This window comes from Rattus norvegicus, chromosome 17, assembly GCF_036323735.1.
Source record: "Rattus norvegicus strain BN/NHsdMcwi chromosome 17, GRCr8, whole genome shotgun sequence".
NCBI classification, from domain to species: domain Eukaryota; kingdom Metazoa; phylum Chordata; class Mammalia; order Rodentia; family Muridae; genus Rattus; species Rattus norvegicus.
In genome coordinates, this window is record NC_086035.1 from 10053643 (window position 1) to 10075148 (window position 21506).

The 21506-nt window shown below is 46.5% G+C and overlaps 2 protein-coding genes across 11 annotated transcripts in view; one reads left to right on the plus strand and one right to left on the minus strand.

Annotated features, from left to right (window-relative positions):
- The first annotated feature begins 606 nt into the window (after positions 1 to 606).
- Positions 607 to 13280, plus strand: Kiaa1191 (KIAA1191 homolog). Of its 9 annotated transcripts, none has more exon segments than NM_001419481.1 (9): positions 623 to 796; positions 1366 to 1523; positions 1698 to 1793; positions 4787 to 4965; positions 5938 to 6064; positions 8322 to 8446; positions 11427 to 11533; positions 11688 to 11827; positions 11910 to 13280. In NM_001419481.1, coding segments are annotated over 7 exon segments (915 nt in total). In that variant the 5' UTR covers positions 623 to 796; positions 1366 to 1523; positions 1698 to 1762; the 3' UTR covers positions 12116 to 13280.
- Positions 13213 to 21506, minus strand: part of Simc1 (SUMO-interacting motifs containing 1) — a 45156-nt gene continuing 36862 nt past the window's right edge. For both annotated transcript variants that reach the window (NM_001400839.1, XM_063276005.1), the window contains exons 8-10: positions 18073 to 18229; positions 17866 to 17950; positions 13213 to 14122 (exon numbers count right to left, since the gene is read on the minus strand). In NM_001400839.1, coding sequence (NP_001387768.1) covers positions 13872 to 14122; positions 17866 to 17950; positions 18073 to 18229 — 493 coding nt within the window. In that variant the 3' untranslated portion in view covers positions 13213 to 13871. The remainder of the gene's footprint in view (positions 14123 to 17865; positions 17951 to 18072; positions 18230 to 21506) is intronic.

A 21506-nucleotide genomic window follows, 5' to 3' on the forward strand; every position in this document is an offset into this window, starting at 1 on the left:
TGTTTTGGGACTCTCTTTGTAGAGCAGGCTGGCCTTGAACTCATAGAGATTCGCCTTCCTCTGCCTCCGGTGTTGTTGGGATTAAAGGTGGCACCACCTTGCCCGGCTTTCCATCTTCATTTTCTAAAAGTTTGATTTTGTCTGTTGTTTTAAGTATGTGGGAATGTGCGAGCGAGTGCATTGTCCTTGGAAGCCAGGAGAGGGCAGCAGACCCTGTGGAGCTGTAGTTACAAGAGGTTGTGAGACACCAAACGTGGGTGCTGGGACCAAACCCAGGTCAAACAAGTGCAGTAGTTGCTGTTTTAACTGCTGAACCATCTCCAACCATCAATCTTCATTCTTTTCCCCTCTCTTCTCGCCCCCAGCCCCCACCGTACTCCTTGAGTCACACAACGCTCCGATCTCAGCCTCCAAGTACCACGATTACAGACGCAGAGGAAGCACTGGTAACGGGTGACTCCATTTCTGGGAAACCCGTGGGATTCCACTTTAGAGTTCAACCTACAGGGCTGCTTGAAGGTGTTCAGTGGTAGTGGGTAGAGTGACGCGCTCAGATCTCGGAATACAACTCCCAGCACGCCCCGCGGACCTCTTGGTCAAATCTCGCGCGACTTGCGGCGGCGGTCTCGGGCTGGTTTGCTGTCCGGCTGCCGGCTGGCGACAGTCCTCCGTCGGGGAACGTCCGTCGAGCTCTCACGATGGCTCGGCTCTGCTCAGTCCAACAACCTCTCGAGCCATCTGGGGCCTCGGAGCCTCTTTAGTGCGGAAGTTCGGGCCGTAGGCGGCGGGTGAGCAGGTAACAGACCGCGGCCTGGAGGTGCTGGGAGGACAGCCTGAGTTCCAGGGCGCTGCGGCCTGGGGGCCGGGTGGGGGCCTCGTTCCACCGTAGCGGGGCTCCAGGGACCCCAGAAAGATCCCCCAGTGAGCCTCGGAACACCCACTCGCCGCGAACCTGCCGGCTTAGCCTTGAGGGGTGGGATCTTGGGAAAGTCCGGATGGGTTTTATCCCAGAGGCTTTGTCGTGGGCTTGGGGTCCCTGAGGAAGACGGGGAGGGCGTGTGTCTGGCTTGCAGATGTCCCCTGGGCCGCAGTAAGTAACCCCTGTGAACTCGAGCAAACATTCGGACTTATTAGTGCCTGCTGTGCAGCGCAGCGCAGCACAAGGGTTTTAAAGGCAGGGGTCGTGTTAAGATGCGATGACTTTTAGTCGGCGTCAGTAATACTGAGGTGGTCTTCTATGTAGCTCAAGGCTGTCAAGGGGCAATGCTGCTATGTAATACGGCTCGTGAAGCTCTAGTGGGTTCAGGGCATCGTTTGGTGAACTTAGGGGGCGCTGTACCAACCTTGGTTGTTTATTGTTACTAGAAACTCTGGATGGACCCTTCCTCAGAAGCTTTGCTAATTTGCAGAAGCTGGGCAATGCACCTCATTAACATCTGTCTGTCAGCATAGTCCAACGTCCTTTCACTGTGGTAAGGTGTTTGCCTTCACCGAGGTTTGACTTCGTCTTGTCACTTGTTAAGGTGAGCCAGACAGTGGATACTGGCGAACCAGTGGACTTTATCCTTTTGGGGGTGTGTTTGTCGCCCATTGGTTCTAGTGTGTGTCTGTTTCAATGCCATGTCTGTCAAAACAACAGCACTGGAGTGACCCTCTGCTGTTCCGCGTAAGAAAATACCCTTTGTTATTTTTATCAGGTGGCAGGGACTCAGCTCCGAATTCTGTATAGAAAAAAAAAACCCACCTGGATCCCAGTCTTTCAATGGCTTCAAGACAACCAGAAGTGCCGCCTGGTAAACTTCAGTTCTTATTGTTAAGTCTGTTTTGCCCTTAGGGAATTTATTTTCTCTGAATCATGTAGTACTGGTCTCTTGGCGATTGTCTTCTAGTATTGTCATCACCCTCTCAGCTGTGGCATAAACCCAGACCTTAACTTAGGACCTCTTCCCCTGAGTGTCTGAGCCAGGAGAAGAATTAACTGTGTTTGTAGGGTCTGTCAGTGGGGTTACATTTCCCCATTTTGAGGGTCGTAAGGATAGGATGGAGGTCTGGGCAGAGCTTAGGAATCACAGTTAAATCTCAGTTGTAGACACGTTTGCACTGACATTTAGTGTGTTTTTGGCCTGTACTGTGCAGTAACCTCTGAGTTGCTGAGATCCTTGATTCCTCTCTGACTGTTACCAGAAAGGTCAGTCTGACTCCTGGACTCTCAGAAGAATGCACTGCAGGTCTATCGTGAAGAGTCAGCACTTCGTTTGTTTTTCCTGAGACAGAGTTTCTCTGTGTGCTTCTGGCTGTCCTGAAACTCTGTATATAGATCAGGCTGGTCTTTAATTCACAGAGATCTTCCTGCCTCTACTTCCCAAATGCTGCCTTTAAGGACGTGAGCCACCACACCCGGCTTTAAAAAATTGCAAATAAAGTTAAAAGTTGCTGCTAAATCTGCATGTACTGCTCAAAAAAGTGTTTGTGTTTTTTTTTTTGTTTGAGACAGAGTCTTACTTTGTAGACTTCACTGTCCTGGAACTCAGATCCTCCTGCCTCTGCCTCTGCCTCTGCCTCTGCCTCTGCCTCCTGAGTGCTGGGATTAAATGCATGTACACCACACCTGGCTCAAAAATGTTTCTAATCTCTTTGTAGAAACACATTTCCTAGTATATTAGCTGACTTTATTACTATTGTTTTTATGAAGCCATTGGACAAGGTCTTAAACATGGTTTGAAATTGCTCCCCAGTTAGGTGGGTTAATGGAAGCTTCCTTCCTTCATGTGCCCCAGTACCATTTGTCTCCCATCATGTGTGTCTCCCATTCACACTGGGTTCTCACAAAGTCGTTGTTGCCATGCAGAGCCGAGGTGTTGTGCTTATGAGGTTAAGGCTTTGCAGCATGGAAGCGTGGAATGGGAGGCACAAGGTGTGAGCCCAGGCTTTGGTGTCCACTGCACATTTGCTAGCCATGTGGTACTGCGCATGCTCTGTACCACAGGTGTCTGAGCTGGGAAATGGGAAAAGAGTTTACTTAGTGAGGATTAGATACGAGGAGGGCTCTGGTGCCTGGTAATTTTGTTTGCATTTGTTTTTTTTTTTTTTGTTTTTTTTTTTCCGGAGCTGGGGACCGAACCCAGGGCCTTGCGCTTGCTAGGCAAACGCTCTACCACTGAGCTAAATCCCCAACCCCGCATTTGTTTTTTCTTGAGATAACAACGCACATACTGTAAATTCACCGAAAGTGGATGATTTCATGGTGGGTGTGTTCATCAGGTTATGGGTCCATCAAATTAATCTACTTATAAAGCATTTTCATACCTCCAGAAATACTTTGTACCCATTAGGAGACACATCTCATTGCCCTCTCCCTGGCCTGTGGCAACCAGTAACTTGTTGGGCTCGTTAGTTGTTAATATTGGTGATGGTCACATGGCCCCTCTGGGCCCCTCGCTGTTAGTGAAGCTTTGGAGGGTGGGGACTTGCCTTCCAGGCAGGTTGATACTTTGAGGAGTACGATTATGTAACAGGACAGTGTCACCTTGAGGGCAGGATCTGGATCAGTAACCAGGCAAATGAACCCTGCTCTCTGCTCTGGCACAGCTGAGAGTGTGCTTAGAACATGGCGCCTTTGTCACAGCTGGACATTCCAGCAGGCAGTTCTTGCAGAAGGAATGGCAGGCTGAAGCTGGCAGTGTTGATGAGAGTGGCTGTTAGTAATGTCTGTGATCATCAGAATGCTATAAACTAGAGGTGGTGCCAGACACAGACTGAACTGTTTCTTAGAGGTCGCTTTGGACAGAGAACACAGAAGGCACAGGGCTCGTCATTAACCTGATCAAGCCTCAGCTAGCCATTTTCTCTATGAGCTGAGGCAAATCCTTTCACCACTAGGCTTTAGTTTTCTCCTCAAATGAGACAGTGTCAGGCTACAGAGTGAGGGAAGAAAACACAGAACGATACCTTCAGCCACTTTCTGTCCTCAGTGTTGTATGACTGAGAGTTTAGTATGCAAGTTATGAAATGAGATAGGTTTGATTTTTGACTGGAAATTGTGCTTTGAAGTTGGGACTTCGCATAAATTTAACTTAAGGTTAAGGTTCTTTATTCTCTAAGAATCGATTAAGACCAGGTGTGGTGGTTTGTGCCTGTAGTCCCAGCCTGGGTAGAGCTGAGGCAGGAAGACTGGCAGAACTTGAGGCCAGCTGTGCAAGCTGTGTAGCGAGTGCTAGCCAGGACTACATAGCAGGACCCTGTCTAACAGGATCGATCGTGTTGCTGAGCCAATACAGTTGATTGTTGTGGATGAAGAAGGCAATGAGCATGTCACCAGTGCTCTTACTACTCCCTTGGGTGGATCGCTTGTCCCCTAAGCTTCACAACTTGCTTGCCTGCCTGCCTGCCTTCCTTCCTTCCTTCCTTTCTTAAAGATTTACTTATTTATTTATTTATTTATTTATTTTTTCGGAGCTGGGGACCGAACCAAAGGGCCTTACGCTTGCTAGGCAAGCGCTCTACCACTGAGCTAAATCCCCAACCTCTTTAAAGATTTATTTATGTATGTGAGTACACTGTAGCTGTCTTCAGACACACCAGAAGAGGGCATCGGATCCCATTACAGATGGTTGTGAGCCACCATGTGGTTGCTGGGAATTGAACTCAGGACCTCTGGAAGAGCAGTCAGTGTTCTTAACCGCTGAGCCATCTCTCCAGCCCCCACAGCTTTCTTATTTATGGATTAACTTAAAGCTACTAGTATGGCCAGTTGATAGCCCATATTGACAGGTGTCTCTGTTCCTAGCTCTTGCTCCCAGTGGGCCTCTAAGCAAGATGTCCCTGCCCATCGGGATGTGCCGCCGGGCATTCAGCTATGATGATGCCCTAGAGGACCCTGCACCCATGACTCCTCCTCCATCAGACATGGGCAGCATCCCCTGGAAGCCAGTGATTCCAGAGCGCAAGTATCAGCATCTTGACAAGGTACCTTACCCTGCCCATGGCTTCTGGGAAACTCATCTCCTTTTTTCTCCTCCTCCTCCAGAAGCTTCAGTGGTTCTCAGTCCCTACAAAGTCAGGCAGCAGTTGTTCCCTTTGTTCATCTTCTGTACCTTTTTCAAATCCAAAACTTGAACAGTAGTGTTGTCTACAGGAGATGCTTCTGGAGTTCACTTTCCTTACTAAAAAGCCAAACTCCAGAGCTCTGGTGACTCCTGCTTGCCTCTTTATAGTCATAGAACATTTGCATAGACACAGTGAGGTAGTGGGGGAAAGGACCCAAGTCTAAATATGAAATGAAATTATGTTGTGTGCATACCCTCTCCTCACAGCCTGATTACTTTTATGTAGTCAGATTTTTTTTTTAATTCATTTATTATATATGAGTACACTGTAGCTGTCTTCAGACACACCAGAAGAGGGCATCGGATCTCTTTACAGATGGTTGTGTGCCACCATGTGGTTGCTGGGAGTTGAACTCAGGACCTCTGGAAGAGCAGTTGGGTGCTCTTAACCACTGAGCCATCTCTCCAGCCCTGTAGTCAGATTTTTATGCACTAAGTGAAGTTTTACACTGGGATGTTTTACTGTCTCTTGCGTCATGGCAGTGTGCAAAAGTTTCAGACTTCAGGGCATTTGGGAGTTTAGTGATTCTCAGCCTGTATTGTATGGCAGTATTAAGGTGAAGGTAAGGTGTGGATTCAAAAACCTCTAAGAGGGGGTTGGGGATTTAGCTCAGTGGTAGAGCACTTGCCTAGCAAGCACAAGGCCCTGGGTTCGGTCCCCAGCTCCGAAAAAAAAAAAAAACAAAAAACAAAAAACCTCTAAGAGGTGTTTTGTGACCACTGTCCCCCTCAAATATTTTTTAACATATTCTTGTGACTGTCTCCAAAGAAGCGAGTTTAGCTGTGTGGCTCCCCTGCCCTGCTCACATGCTTCCTTACCTCTCTTGAACAGACAGAGGAAGGAGCAGCCAGTGTCTCTTCCCTTGCTGTGACTCCATCAACAGCCACTGACAGCTCAGACAAGGCCCCTGTGGTGAAGGCTAAAGCTACCCACATCATCATGAATTCCCTGATCACAAGTAAGCGCCCTTCAGCAGAGCAAAGCGAGTGAGGAAGAAGTTGGGCGTCAGCTGCTGCTGATTCTCAGGCAGGTCTGCCTCCGTGGGGCCTCACATATGAGGGGCTGCTGAGCCCCTCAGCTCCAGCTCATCAAGAGGGGAGATGTGTTGACTATTAAGTATCTCATTGGCTTAGGTACACTCCTTGACATTTTCCTGTGTTGACCAGTGTAGTCTTGGACAAGTTACTTAGTAGTAGACATTGTACCCCACTTTTCTAAAGTAGGGATCTAGCTGGTAGGTTGGTGGTAAGGTTGAATAGTTCATTAGCAGGGGCTTGGCTCGACTGCTCTAGCTGTGTTGCAGAGAGTGGCACACCCTCTGGCCTTCCACTATTATATGTGTATTTGTTTGGTTTTATTTTGAGATGGTCTTGCTGTGGACCCCTTTTGACTTCAAACTCAAAATAGTCTTCCTGTCTTAGTAGGTATTATTATTATTATTATTATTATTATTATTAATGTAGGAATGCTCTGTCTTCATGTATACATCTACATGCCAGAAGACAGCATCAGGTCCCTTTATAGATGGATCATAAGTCACCATATGGTTGCTGGGATTTGAACTCAGGACCTCTGGAAGAGCAGCCAGTGCTCTAACCGCTGAGCCGTCTCCCCAGCTCTGCCTTAGTGTTCTTAAGTGGTGGAATTATAGTCTTGCACCACTGACCCAGCTACTTTAAAATTTTTTTTAGGTAGCGTTTATAAATAACTTATACATATTTTTACAAATGGATTTTTGATAGTGCTGACCAGGGCCTTGCACATGTTGGTCCACCAGGAAGGCCAGGTATGGTGTTCCCCATTTCTTTAGAATGTGTCATTGATAGTTCAAATGAGGCTTGATATGAGACAGCCATTTTTTTTCAAGATTTATTATTTATATGAGTACACTGTAGCTGTCTTCAGACACACCAGAAGAGGGCATCAGATCCCATTACAGATGGTTGTGAGCCACCATGTGGTTGCTGGGAATTGAACTCAGGACCTCTGGGAGAGCAGTCGGGTGCTCTTATCCCCTGAGCCATCTCTCCAGCCCCATTTTTTTTCTTTTTAAGTTTATTATTTAAAAAAATTGCATTTCTGTTTATACACTTGAGAGTGTTTGGGTGGGGAGGCGTGTGTGTGTGTGTGTGTGTGTGAGCCTGAGCAGGGCAGAAGTCATCAGCCAGATCTTGAGCTAGAGTTACAGTTGTGAGCCATCCAGTGTCGGCGACAGGATCTGAGCTCGGTCCCTGGAAGAGGAGCAAGTGCTTTTAACCACTGAGCGCTCTCCAGCTCTTCATTTTAGACTTCTGTCTGTCACAAGTTACCTAAGCTGCTTGCTTCTCCACTCTGGTGGGTGTGGGGAGTTAATTATTCAGTCCATGGCTCTGCATGTCGGCAGTGTACCCACACCAGCACTGAGGTGCACAGAGCTTCTCCTTGGTTGGTGCTTCTGTCAGAGCTCTTTACTTTTCTCCAGGAGGGCATCAGTTTGTCTTGGTCAGTTCTGGAAAGTTTCCTCAGTCAAAGTCCAGACACACTTTGGTTTTCTGTAACTGACTGTTCTGGCTTCCAAGGGCACTGGGTATGCATGTGTTACACATGAAAAGGGAAGTGGAATGCCTAAACCCCAAGCCTGCCTGGTGTGGGGACAGTCCACAGCTGCCATGCTCATGTGTGGTGTGTAGTGTTGCAGCTTAAGAAAAATTGTCTCTTGTTCATTCCACAGTGGGAGTGACTGGTGACGTAATAAGCCTAGTTGAAAGGCCGTGGTTAGCTGGGCCAGGAACAGGAACAGGCAGACCACACTCCAGAAACTGGAGTCTGTGGCCCGGGCTAGTTCAAGGCAGGTTGTCATGCTGCAGCTCTGGCTGGTTCCTTGGTGCACCTGGCAAGAATGCTCCCCCGGCAACGTTTCTGTGTGGATGGCGATTCTCTCGGGGTGGGGTGCTCTGGGAGTCCCTACTATACCCATATGGAGGTGCCGTTTGCTTGCTGTTGCTGAAAGTGAAGCGTCAGAATCCGAGTGAGAGGAGGAAGGCATCCAGCATCCCTTCAGGACAGTTTGCTTTTTTTGCTGTGCTGTGAGGGAAGCTTCTGAGGGAGCCTTTGTGTCAGGGCTACCCCTGACTCTCTAGTGCTCAGTACGGCCTCTTGCTTCTGGGGAGAACAAGACACTTGTACTGTCTTGGCTGGTTTGCTGCTGGTTGAGCATGACTGTCCTTTCTTTTCAGAACAGACCCAGGAGAGCATCCAGCGTTTTGAACAACAGGCAGGACTGAGAGATGCTGGCTACACACCCCATAAGGGCCTCACCACTGAGGAGACCAAGTACCTTCGCGTGGCAGAAGCACTCCATGTAAGCAAGCAGGGTCATCATGGCTCGGTCTGCGATTGTGGTTTACAAGTTTCCAGCTTACCCGTCTGATGAGAAGAGAACGGGCAGACAGACCAGGACTGCCCTGCTAAGGTGGCTCTCCTGACTGAAGGCTTGGACGCCTTAGCTGTAGATATTTTGCTCGCTGGTCTGCAAAGTGAGGGCATGTCATAAATATGATGTGTATGAGAGAGAGCCCTGTGAACTGTGGACTGTCTTCTATGCATGCCAGAGAGGTTGGCTGTGAGGGAGGGAGAGGGAATCCCAGAACTCCAAGAGTTCATAGCTCAGCTGAATACCATGATCGTCTGCTTGTTTATTTAGAGATAGGGTCTTGTATATGAGCTCAGGCTGGCATGGTGGCATACTCCTTTAGTCACAGTGTGCGTGTGAGCATGAGGGGTTCCAGGCTAGCCAGGGCTACATATTGAGAACCTGTTTCAAAAAAACAACCAAACCAAAATCCAGGGTACCCTTGAACTAGAATCCTCCTGCCTCTGCCTCTCAAGTGCAGGGATTACAGGTGTGCACCACCATGCCCAGTGAATACTTAATTTTTTAAAAATCCTAATTCAGGAGCTGGGTGTGACAGCGCTCATCTTTAATCCCAGCTTTTGGGAGGCAGAGGCAGGTGTGGATCTCTGTGGGTTCAAGGTCAGCCTGGTCAGCTTAGTGAGTTCCAGGCCAGCCAGGACTACATTGAGGGAACCTGTCTTGGGGTAGGGTCACATTATTTTGGTGAGAGTTTATTTAATGACAGTTAAAATTTTTCCTTTATGCTAACATAATTGAACCTAGAGCAGTGTTCTACAGCTGAGCTACATCTCCAGCCTCTCACCCATTGTTTTTTGTCGTATGGATTTATTTTCTATGCATGGTGTTTTGTCTCCATGTATCTCTATGCACTACTTTATACCTGGTACCTGCTGAGGCTAGAAGAGGGCATCTGACCCCTGGAAGCAGATGTAGATGATTGTGAGCTGCTGTGTGGGCACTGGGAACTGAACTGAGGTCCTCTGGAAGAACAGCTAGTGCTCTCAACTGCTGAGCCGTAACCCAACCTCAAGTTTTTGAGATGTATCTTTCAGTGTAGTTAAAGCTGGCCTCAAAGTCACGGTTCTTCCTTAGCCTCAGGTGCTAGCGTTACTGATAAAGTCACCACTCCTCTCTGTGATAAAGTTTTAATGACTTTTCTTTAAAATTTTTTTTACAATTACTTAGTGTGTGTAGAAGTTAATTCTCTCTTCCCTCCCTGTAGATTGCCGGCCTAGCAGCAAGTGCCTTTCCCCACTGACCCACCTCATTGGGCTTACATAATTCTTTTAGAGAGGCCACTTTACACTAAATGATGCTCTGTGACTTACACAGCCATATAATCCTGACATGGATCTTTGGGGTAGATAGTACATTCTGCTGTGTAAATAAAGATAAGTCAGTCAGTAAGGTACAGAAGCATCAGGACCACTTCCTAGAAACCATGTATGAAGCCAGATATGGTGGTGCTGGCCACCTCAGTGCAAGGGAGGCAAAGACAGGTAGATTCCTGAGCTTGCTGGCCAACTAGCCTGGTCTGATCAGCCCCAGACCCTGGGGAGAAATGATCTCAGCAAACCAAAAATACAAAATAACCCCTAAAATAAAAAACCGTGGGGTTGGGGATTTAGCTCAGTGGTATAGCGCTTGCCTAGCAAACGTAAGGCCCTGGGTTCCATCTCCAGCTCCGAAAAAAAAGAAAAAGAAAAAACAAAACAAAACAAAACCGTGGTGGCCTCAGACATGGGGATGTACACCTTTACTTCCAGTACTTGGAGGCAGAGGCAGGCAGGTCTCTGTGTGTTTGAGGCCAGCCTAGTTTATATAGTGAGTTTCAGGACAGCCAGACCTTGCACAGTGAGACCCTGTCTCAAACAAAACAAAACAAAACAAAACAAAACAAAACAAAACAGAAAGCTAACAGTAAGGTGGGTGGCTTTGAGTAGTGACAGCAGGTTGATCTTCATATGCACACTTTCCCCTCACTGTACATATATGTATATACATGTATACATGCATACGTACACACACACACACAAATACAAGCAACCACTCATGCACATAAAAAATAAAAATAAATCTTTAACACAAGAAAGAAAATAAAATCCAAGTAGCCATTGCAAGTTCCTTTGGGCATAGGAGAACATCAAAAACACCGGTGATGATGGACAGTGTGGTGTACAGTATGTGTATGTGAGGGTGGGGGAAGATACAGGACACCAGGGATGGTCTGCATCATGCAGAGTATTCCAGATGAATCTACAGGTTAAGTTTAAAAACCACTCCTTTGAGAAATCTTGCTGCGATGATACAGATGCTTCTGAAGGCAGGTACTCTGTTTTTGCCATTCATTTTGTTAACAGATTGTCAACCTACACAAATTGATGTGTTGAAAGTCAGCTTAGGTCCAGCAGAGGCGTGTCCCTCATGGAGAATAGACATCCTAGTGGGGAGCTTCAGCTTAGACCTGGGGAGCTGGCTGCCAGGCCGCCAGTCTGTCAGCAGTGTTTTGATAACGCTGTGGAGGTTGTTGGTGATGGGAGAAAGGAGAGAGAATGAAGTAGGTTTCTCAGAAGAAGCATTTCACTAACGAGGACAATAAGCCTGAGTCTTGGCTTTGAAAGTCTGAGAAGAGCAGAGCTTGTACTAAAAGGAGCAGAATTGAAGGCCAGGCTTGAGGGGTCTGCGGCTTGATGGCTCTTTCCATAGACGATTTATTTGGCTTTGTTGGAAACCTAAGTTCTTGTTTGGCTTGTAGCACAGGAAAGTCTGAGATGCTGTAGAGTACAGTTCCTTAGAATCCGTGTGGAGCGGAAGGAACAGAAGTCGCTGCCGCTTCAAGTTAGGATGTGCATTGGGGCTGATGCCCAGATGGTCTACTGTGTGTCTGACCTCACTTTAAAAAGTCTCTTCTCACCCATTGGGACAGAAACTAAAGCTGCAGAGTGGAGAGACCACAAGAGAGGAAAAGCACCCTGCATCAGCCCAGTCCAGCCCAAGCAGCACCCCTCACTCGTCCCCTAAGCAGAAGTCCAGGTGAGTCTCCTGGGACCCGGTGAGCTGGTGTCTGGGGAGGCCAGTGCTAGCATGATGGCTGGACTCTTGCCTACGGGTTCCTGTTGCTTTGGTGTGAGACACTTGTAGTAACATGGGAAGGTGGCATACAGCAATATTTACTTCTCTCTTCCAGGGGCTGGTTCCCATCTGGCTCCTCCACAGCCTTACCTGCCCCAAATCCTCACAGCATGGATCCTGGGGGTGGAAATGACAGGAACTCAGCAGACAAATGGAGCCTCTTTGGACCACGACCCCTGCAGAAATCTGATTCTGGTAAGGTAGCTTCAGAAAGAGTATTGAGGCACCCGGCTACTGTGTGGACTGGGGCCATATAATCTGTGGTTTTCCTTGGCAGGTTTTGCCATTCAGGCTTACAAAGGGGCCCCCAAACCCTCTCCTATGGAAGTGATGCGTGCCCAGGCCACACGAGCAGGTGAAGATCCAGCAGTCTTCAAGCCGCCAAAGATGGATGTCCCAGTGGTAGAAGGAAAGAAACAACCACCTCGCACCCATAATCTCAAACCCCGTGACCTGAATGTGCTCACACCCACTGGCTTCTAGAATGCTTTCTGTCCAGGGTCTGTAACTTCCCTGGGTCTGACATAGGAGTGATGTAGCTGGCCTGAGTGAGTGTGCAGATTGTCCTTGTGTGAGAGAGATCGTTTTGCACTGCCTTCAGGTTGATGGAAAATGTCAGTGGTGTAGAGTCAAGGACCTCACTATCTTTTAAATCATTTATCCTGGAGAAGGGACTCTGATCCTTGCTTTTCTAGGTAAATTGTGCTGTAGTGCTTCCAATACTAAGGCCGCTTGATTCTTTTCCCATGATCACTTTGAGCACTGACAAATCATGGTAGAGGTGCCCACCAGCCAGTTTGCACACTGGAGGCCTCCTGACATGTGTTAGCCTTGACTTCTCTGAGAGCTGGGTACAGCTCTCGGCTACACTTGGTAGGGCCCTGGCTCTCTAAGCTGAACCACAGGTCCTCTCCGCCCCCCCCCCCCCCCCCCAGGGTTTCTATGTGTAGCCCTGGCTGTCCTGGAAATAGCTCTTAAGACCAGGCTGGCCTTGAACTTACAGAGATCCACAGGTCTGCCTGCTTTGAGTGCAGCCTCTTCTCTTTCGCACTTTAACCTCTAATTCAGTATGCTGGTTTCATACTGGCAAATGGTTCCCACTCCAATTCCATCACTGAAGATTAACCCAGACAGGGCTCATGCTAGGCAAGTGCTCTACCACTGCGTGTCACCCCTAGTTCCTGGATATTATGCTGTTTTAATTGTGTGTTTTGTTTGAGATGTCTCACTTTGTAGCCGTGGCCTCACTTTGTAGCCGTGGCTAGCCTGAAACTCAGTCAGAAGATGTACCCATCTCTGCCTCCCAGTGCTGGGATTGCAGGTGTGACAACCCCTTCAGCTCTGTTAGAGAAGAAGATGACAGGTACAGGTTCACATGAACTTGGTGCCACTGTAGTCTGATAACACTGAGACCATTTTCCACCAAGTTAACCTCATCTGTTCTGTAACACACATTACCGAGGAAAGGGGGAAGGATATGGTCTGTTGGTTTTGAACACTCATATAATTGCTCGATCATTTTAGATAGTAGTCTGTTTACATAATGAGCTAACCTCATAGAGAAACCCTGGAGTCTAAGATTGTTGTAAAAATTAATTTATTTGTGTTATCTTGTATTGACAAATAAAAATCTTTACTACTTTCTCAAGCCCACGTCTTTCTTGTCCATCTGCCTGCCCCGTAGTGGAGCCCGAGCATTGTAAGCTTTTTATTGTCATATTGACATCAGATGTTTAAGAGACTTTATCCTTTTGTGTCTTTGCCTGCTTTGTTATATTAGATTTAATAAACTGGCCACAGAGTCACATTCATGGGCAATGTAAAAAGTCTAGTATAGAATGTGGTCTGTTCAGGAAAAGCTAACGTCTTTCCAGAAACAGGCCGTCAGTACCTTGACATTGTAACACTGATGGATCGCTCAGCAGAAGGGTTCTTTCCCATCTTGCGTGGAAATGTTGGACATATAGTGCATATCACTGCCTGTTTTAAAAGCATAGATAAATAATTTAATAAAAAATATATACACCTTGTATATTTAAGCCAAATTTGAATAGGCTAGGATAAAGATTATAAAAAAAGATATATACTGAAGAGTTATAAAGTTATTACAACCTACAGATAAATAAGATAGGTTTGGTCCTGTGATATTCCTAACTACCGTTCATACTTCAGGGCTTCTAAGTAGCTGGCGACAGTCAGGAGGTATTCTTGGTGCTCAGTGCTTAGAAGTCTGGCTGCCTCAGCGCTCTGAGGCAGGCTCTGTGTCGGGGTTCAAGTCCGCAGCGTAGAAGAGCAGCAGCTTCAACAAATGCACTTTGTCTTGGAGCTGGGGGACTAAAGGTTCTCCCAATATGTGGACCAGGCGGCTACGGAAGGCCTCAATCTGCTTCTCCACATCCACCACTGTGATGTCATCTCCTTGCTGGGGCTTGGGCTTAATTCGTTTGATGATTAAGTCTTTCCGATCAATTACTGAACTCCGTAAGTGCTCTGCAAGGGGGAAGGAATCAAACATCTGGGTTTTTATTCCTTGGAATTTAAAAGCTAAAGTCCAATTTTATAGGTAAGGCCTGGTGCTGGCTACTAGGAGACAAGACAAAAAGGTCATGTGCATTACTGTGGGAGCCCCAATTCCAGAAGGTCTCTGTTCTTGCCTCACTGACTTTGCTGGGCCTTTAATCTCAGCACTTGCAAGACAGGCAGACATATCTCTGAATTTAAGCCCAGCCTGGTGTACATCAAGAGTTCTAGGACAGTCAGAACTAAATAGACCCTGCCTCAATAAGAGGAAAACAAAACAAAACAAAAAAACTTAAAGATAGATTTATTTTTAAAAGGTATGCGTGTCTCTGTGTGTGCCATATGTGTGAGTGCCCACAAAGGCTGAAGGGACATCATTCAGCTAGAATAGGCAGTTGTGAACTTAACGTAGGTTCTCGGAACTGACCTGCAGTTCTCCGGAAGAGGAGTAAGCGGTCTTACCTGCTGAGCAATCACAAATGCTGTACAACTGTGTACTGTGGCCCGACAAAGGCTCCTTTGACACTGAGTTATAAGGACTGGGCAGTTAGTGGGAAAGTGCTTGTTGAGCATGCGGGGGTGTGGCTTCACTTTCTAACACGGCAACTCCAACCTCTGGGGTTTTAGTTGTAAGAGTTTCAAACCAAGAAGACCCCACAGTTTGCCCCAGCCAGGCAGAAGAAAACTGAAGTGATGGAATAATTTACTCCTTCCTTCATTCTTCTAAGTTACATATCACCAGCATTGTAGAGAAGTGAACCTTGAAGCGCGCGCACGCGCGCGCACACACACACACACACACACACACACACACACACACACACACACACACACACACACACACACACACCACACACACACCACACATGAGTAGGAGGAGAGACTTTAATTCAGCGCTAATGTAAGTCCTGCCCAGTGGTCCTGGTCCAGGCCTACACATACACAGGTCTCTGAGGTCTCTTACCTGCTATGTATCATCACTGAGCTAAAGTCAGCCTCCAAGTGACCTCACGGGTGAGTAAAATGTCCTTGTTTCCACGTGAGGATAACCTATAGATACCATGTCTAATATTGCAATATGGGTTTCCTAAGACCGAGGACATCTACTATTGTAACCTGGTATGATTACTGAATAAATAAAGAATATCAACACGGTATCTATCACACACTCCAGATTCAACTGCCCTTCAGTTTTGTCCTCTTGGAACTGGGACCCATGGCTTTGCGTGTGTTAGGCAAATGTTTTATCAATTATCGTCAACTCCCCTACACCAGCTTTTTCTGACTTAGAAGAGTCACATTTGGCTTTAGCTTCTCTTTAATCAGGAACAGTATTTTTAAAAAGTACAGCTCACTCATTTACAAATGGGCTGGCAAGTTTAATGTCAACCTGACATAAGCTAGAGTCATTTGGGAGGAGGGACTCTCAGTTGAGAAAATGCTTCTCTAACTGGTTTATAGGTAAGTCTGAGGTGATGGGCAATGTCATCCCTGAGCAGCCTGGTGTGAGAAAGCAAGCTGAAGCTGTCCGGGGGAGGGGGTGGGGATGTCCGGGGGATGTGTGTGTGTGTGGGGGGGGGATGGAGAGAGGGGGGACAAGTGAGCAAGCTAGCTCAGGAAGTATAAGCAGCAGACCCTTTCCTCCCAAGCTGCTATTGGTCATGGAGTTTATCAACAATAGAAACCCAGCTGTCAGTCTGGACTTTGGGGTACTTCCTTGAGATTGGAGCAAGGCCATAAGCTCTGGCTTGTGAGGCTTCACACCATGTGAGGCTGTGTATCCTCAGTCTACCATGTTCAGGGGAAACGCCCCATTTCTCAAGTGAGGTTCCTATTTTTTGTCAGTCTGGGTAGTGTATGCTGTAAACCCAGCCCCGGGAACTCGAGGCAGGGGAGTCTGAGTTCCGGTCAGTCTGGGCTACTTAGTAAGTTCCAGACTATCTTGAAATAGAAAACAAAGTCCAATCTGAAAAAAGGAAAACAAAACAACAGTAAAAACCTATGTGCTGGGGGTTGGGGATTTAGCTCAGTGGTAGAGCGCTTGCCTAGGAAGCGCAAGGCCCTGGGTTCGGTCCCCAGCTCCGGAAAAAAAAACAAAAAAAAAAAAAACCTATGTGCTTAGTAATTTTCATTTGAACATTTTTAGTGACCAGGTCTCGAATATACCAGGCTGGTCTTAACTTGCTAGGCAGCCCAGGGTGACCTTGAGTCTCTAGTTCTCCTGTCACCACCTGAGTGTTGGCTCTGCTGTGCAGCAGCTGAGCCCAGGGTGTTATTGGGGCTTGGAGAGCTGCAGTCCCAGTCCCCTGAGGATTATTCAGCTCTTCAGCTTTGCCTCAGTGATTCCTACCTAAAAGACAGTTCTCACTGCAGCAAGTCAGTGAGTGATTTGGCCTGGTCCAAATCATGTCCACTGCACCTCATGCCTCCTGCAGGCTGCCTGGTCTAACTCTCCCAGCAACTTTGAAGAGCACTTTCATAAGCTTTAAGGTCCCCCTCGTCAGGAATACTGGAACTGAACCCAGGGACTGAAGGATTCAAAGCAAATGCTTTACCCCTGAGCTGCAACCCCAGGCACCTCAGGTCCCTCACATCTTTTGCAGGATGTGGGTTCAACTTGCTGTAGATATGTTCTGTTCTCTACTGAGAGCTATTATAATGTAGCCATGAGCAACTGACACTGTAGCTGTCTTCAGACACACCAGAAAGGGCAACAGATTCATTTCAGATGGTTGTGAGCCACCATGTGGTTGCTGGGAACTGAACTCAGGACCTCTGGAACAAAGTCAGTGTCGCTAAGCCATCTCTCTAGCCCCCAGGGCTCTCATGATAGGAGCTAAGCTTATCTATACAATCTAATACCCAGGAGGACCACTGTAGTGGTCAAGTGTAGCTGTGACAAGGTAGGAAAGTTCATATCATCATAGTGACTCCAGCTATGTTCCCTGTAGTCGTAATCAAGGAACAACACTTTAAAAGTTTTATTTTGTTATTATTTTAAAAGTACTTATTTTATGTGTGGGTGCTTTAGCTTGATTTCTGCGTAATTACATTATATCCTGTGCCCATTGAGGACATAAGAGGGCACTGGGTCCCCTGGAACTGGAGTTACCATGTGGGTGCTGGGCCTTGAACCTTGGTTCTCTATACAAGCAGGATGTGCTCTTAATTACTAAGCCATTGCGATGGTTTGTATATGCTAAGCCCAGGGAGTGGCACTTTTAGAAGGTGTGGCCTGGTTGGAGTGGGTGTGTCACTGTGGGTATGGGCTTTAAGACCCTCACCCTAGATTCCTGGAAGCCAGTATTCTGCTAGCAGCCTTCAGATGAAGATGTAGAACTCTCAGCTCCTCCTGCACCAGGCCTGCCTGGATGCTGCTATATTCTTGCCTTGATGATGATGAACTGAACCTCTGACCTGTAAGCCAGCCCCAGTTAAATGTCCTTAGAAGAGTTGCCTTGGTCAGGGTGTCTGCTCACAGCAGTAAAAGACAGCCAGCCATCTTTCCAGCTCATATTATTTTTTTTTTTAAAGACACACTATTATTAAATAAGCTTCAACTCTTCATCCTCCTGCCTCGGCTTCCTGGGTGCTGGGATTATAGGCAAGTGTCACCACACCTGCCTAGAATGGTGCTTTACCTACATGAACAACTGAGAATTATCTGAGAAGCGCTCTTTTCCGATAATGGCCACTGCCTAAGAGCTCCTTACCTCTCAGCACATGTTGATAACTGGACAACAGGAACTGCAGATGTTCAACCAGCTCATCCCACGTCTGCCACTGGCTTTTATCTGACTGCAGAGACAGTAAAAGCAGCGGATAATCAATGGTTCCCATTAGAGTACAGTTTCCAAACCTCTCACACGAGGCCCAGACAGCAGGATCAGGAGAAAGGACCGGAAGCAGGAAGGAAGTACCTGACACTTGAGCAGGGATGTGGAGTTGTTCAGAAAATAGAGGGCCTGGGCCAGAGACAAGGGGAGACGGGTGGGTGTCTCACAGCTGTGGAGGAATATGATCTCTAAGACTTTGCATCGCAGAAGGTGGCTTTCCATGGTAGTAAAGAACATCTCCCTGTGTGGAGAAGAGGGAGTTAAGCAGAAGCACATTTAAAGAGCTATAGCACAGCTTTCGTGAGTGTTCCACAATGCTTGTGGATGGAAATGGATTTGTTAATAAACCAGTAACTTACAGAATAACGGAACGATCTTTGACATTTGAAAAAGACAAAGCCAGGTATCCTGGTGCCTACCCGTAATTTTCGTGCTAGGCAGGAGGATCATGAGCCCTGATCAAGGGCCCTGGGATGCACCCTTGACCTGAAATTTCTTTTTTTTTTTTTTTGTTCTTTTTTTCGGAGCTGGGGACCAAACCCAGGGCCTTGCGCTTCCTAGGTAAGCGCTCTACCACTGAGCTAAATCCCCAGCCCCAGACCTGAAATTTCTAATGCTTCTTGTCACAGATACTACACTGGGGGAGAATGGAACGTCTTTAAAATACATTTAGTACTTAGCAACTAGGAAGTATATTCAGCAAAAACCCTTGACAAGTGAAGGTGAAATTAAAAAGAAATCATGATAAATAAAACAATGTAGCGAGCCAGGTATGGTAGTGTGCACTTTCTAATCCCTGCTCAGGAGGCAGAGGCTGGAAGATTTCTGAGTTTGGGGCCAGCCTGGTCTACAGAGTAAGTTTCAGGACAGTCAAGGTAACATAGACTCCGTCTTGGAAAAAGCAAACAATAGAGAAAAAGAAATTAACATAATTCCCCATATCCAGAGAATAAGGAGAAAAAATTATAACTATGTCAACAGTTGTTGAAGTCCTCAGTATTTATTTATCCTTTAGAAAAATACCAGTCATGTAGAAGTAGACCTCTTCCCGTCTGACACGCTCCCTACTAGCATCTACAGGTCCCCTCACATGCAATGCTCAGAACTGAATGGTTCCCCTAGGATGAACAGGTGAGGAGATCTGCTCACATCGTCTCTCTAACATTCCACTCGAAGTTCTGGTGTAGAACAGACAAGAGAAACAGACAAGAATCATATAGGTTAGAAAGGAGGATGTCGGGGTTGGGGATTTAGCTCAGTGGTAGAGCGCTTGCCTAGCAAGCGAAAGGCCCTGGGTTCAGTCCCCAGCTCCAAAAAAAAAAAAAAAAAAAAAAGATAAAAAGTCTTGTTAGAATAGCTGAACTTTAGTAAGTTTGCAAGATTTCATTTTTTTTTTTTTCCGGAGCTGGGGACCGAACCCAGGGCCTTTCGCTTGCTAGGCAAGCGGTCTACCACTGAACTAAATCCCCAACCTCAAGATTTCATTTTTTAACCAATGAGGAAACTGTCTTCCATCTTGACGTTTTCTTTACATATTTATTATTAATAATGCCTGTGTGTATGGCTGTTCATGTCCAGGCATGTGGGTAGAAGTCACAGGGCAGTGTGGGCATCAGTTCTTTCCCCTCACCATGTGGGTCCCTGTAAGTGAGCTCAGAGTGTCAGGGTTAGCAGCAGCAGCGTTACCCAGAGCCGTCACGCCAAGCCTGTAAGGGTTTATACTCCACCAGCGCACGCCTGGGGGATGATGAGAACTTCTCATGAGTACTACATGAGACCTGTGTAAAGTAACTGTGAAAATGTAAAACTGCAAATTATACCTGAGTTAATAAGGAGCAAAAGTAAAGGTCACTTTACATATCTTCTAGTATAATTTGGGTGGGTGGCCAATTTACCACTTCTGAGAGAATCTTAGTTTTTATTTATATTGTTTTGGTCTACTCTAAGTCTAAACTTGAAGAATGACTTGTTAATCAAGTTGACATGGTAGGGAGTTTGGATCTGATGGTGTCCTGCTTCTTCCCAAGCAATTATGCCTGAAGACACATCAATTACCTGGGAACCTCCTCCTTTCAACTCAACAAAGACCTCAGTAGTCCCCCCTACCCTCTTTTTCCCTTTTTAATTACAGTTTGTGTTTTTTCTGACAGAAGCCATCTAGGAAAGGCTATGGCAGGCAAATAAACTTCCTGAGACGGCCCACTGCTCCCATGGCTGCAATGGTGCACTCTGGAGAGGTACAGCCCAGAGACTTCATCTCAGGATTGATTCTCGCTGCCTTTCCGCCACTCTTAAGTTGCCTAATGATCCCTGGGCATCAGCCCACTCTATTGGGCAAGTTTCCTACAAATCAACATAAAGATGAACTTTTATGAATTAATGCTGTTTGGATGAATTAATGATTTTGTAGAATTCCTAATTTGATTCAAATAATTTTAGAAGGAAAGCTTTAGGAGATAGTTGTAGTTGATTTGCCAGAAAGATATAAAGTTAGAAACAAGAATAGAATGTGCCCACTCCTTATAGAAGAGTAAATAAAGCCTGTGTTATAAAAATACAATGAGCTTTCTTTCATAAATTACACTAAGAAGAGAAACAAGCTTAGGACAAATTTGTGATCAAGGAAAAGATTCATTCTAGGTCAGGTCCAAGGATGATGCCACAGATATGCACTGTGGTAAAGCAAGGCCAGGTGAAAGTGTTGCTGTGAACCTATAATGAGCTGATAGAATGACCCATGCTATAAACTTACTGTGGACATCCTTCTGTAACTTCCCCTTTGTGTAACATCTTATCCATGAGGTGATTTCATAAAGAACTTTTATCTAGGGAGGTATAAAAAGGCTGAGAGAAGAAATAAAGTGTGGCTTTTGGGGCTGTGCTCCATCCACCAAATGTCTACATGTCTGTCTGTCTATATGTATATACATGCATACTTATGTAGTTATATGTATATATATGTAAGTATGCATGTGCACTTGTGAAATTGATGAAACTGGTGGTTAGGCTGGGCCACTGTGTGTGTGTGTGGTGTGTGTGTGAGAGAGTGTGTGTGTGTGTATGGTGTGTGTGTGAAAGTGTGTGTGAGTGTGTGTGTAAGTGAGTGTGTATGTGTGTGTGAGTGTGTGTGTATGGTGTGTGTGAGAGAGTGTGTGTGTGTATGGTGTGTATGTGAGAGTGTGTGTGAGAGTGTGTGTGAGTGTGTGTGAGTGTATGTGTGTGTGTGTGTGTGCATATGTGTGTGTGCACACGACTTCATTTCTTTCTCTCTGGCTCACGAAGTGGTAAGGAACTCTGATCCCCTTGCCTGGCTATCAAGGGGCACTTGAGGGAGAAAAGAGCCCAAGTAACTAAGCTTTTTTTTTTATCCCCTGCTGCTATCAGCAGGAGTTAAATTGCCAGAAGCCAGCAGCTTTTGGCCCCAGAATAGCAGAGTTAAAGAAAGTTAAATTGCCAAAAATAAGCTTCTTTTGGCTCCCATCACCAACTCCACACCCCCTTTGCTTCCTTTCCTCAGG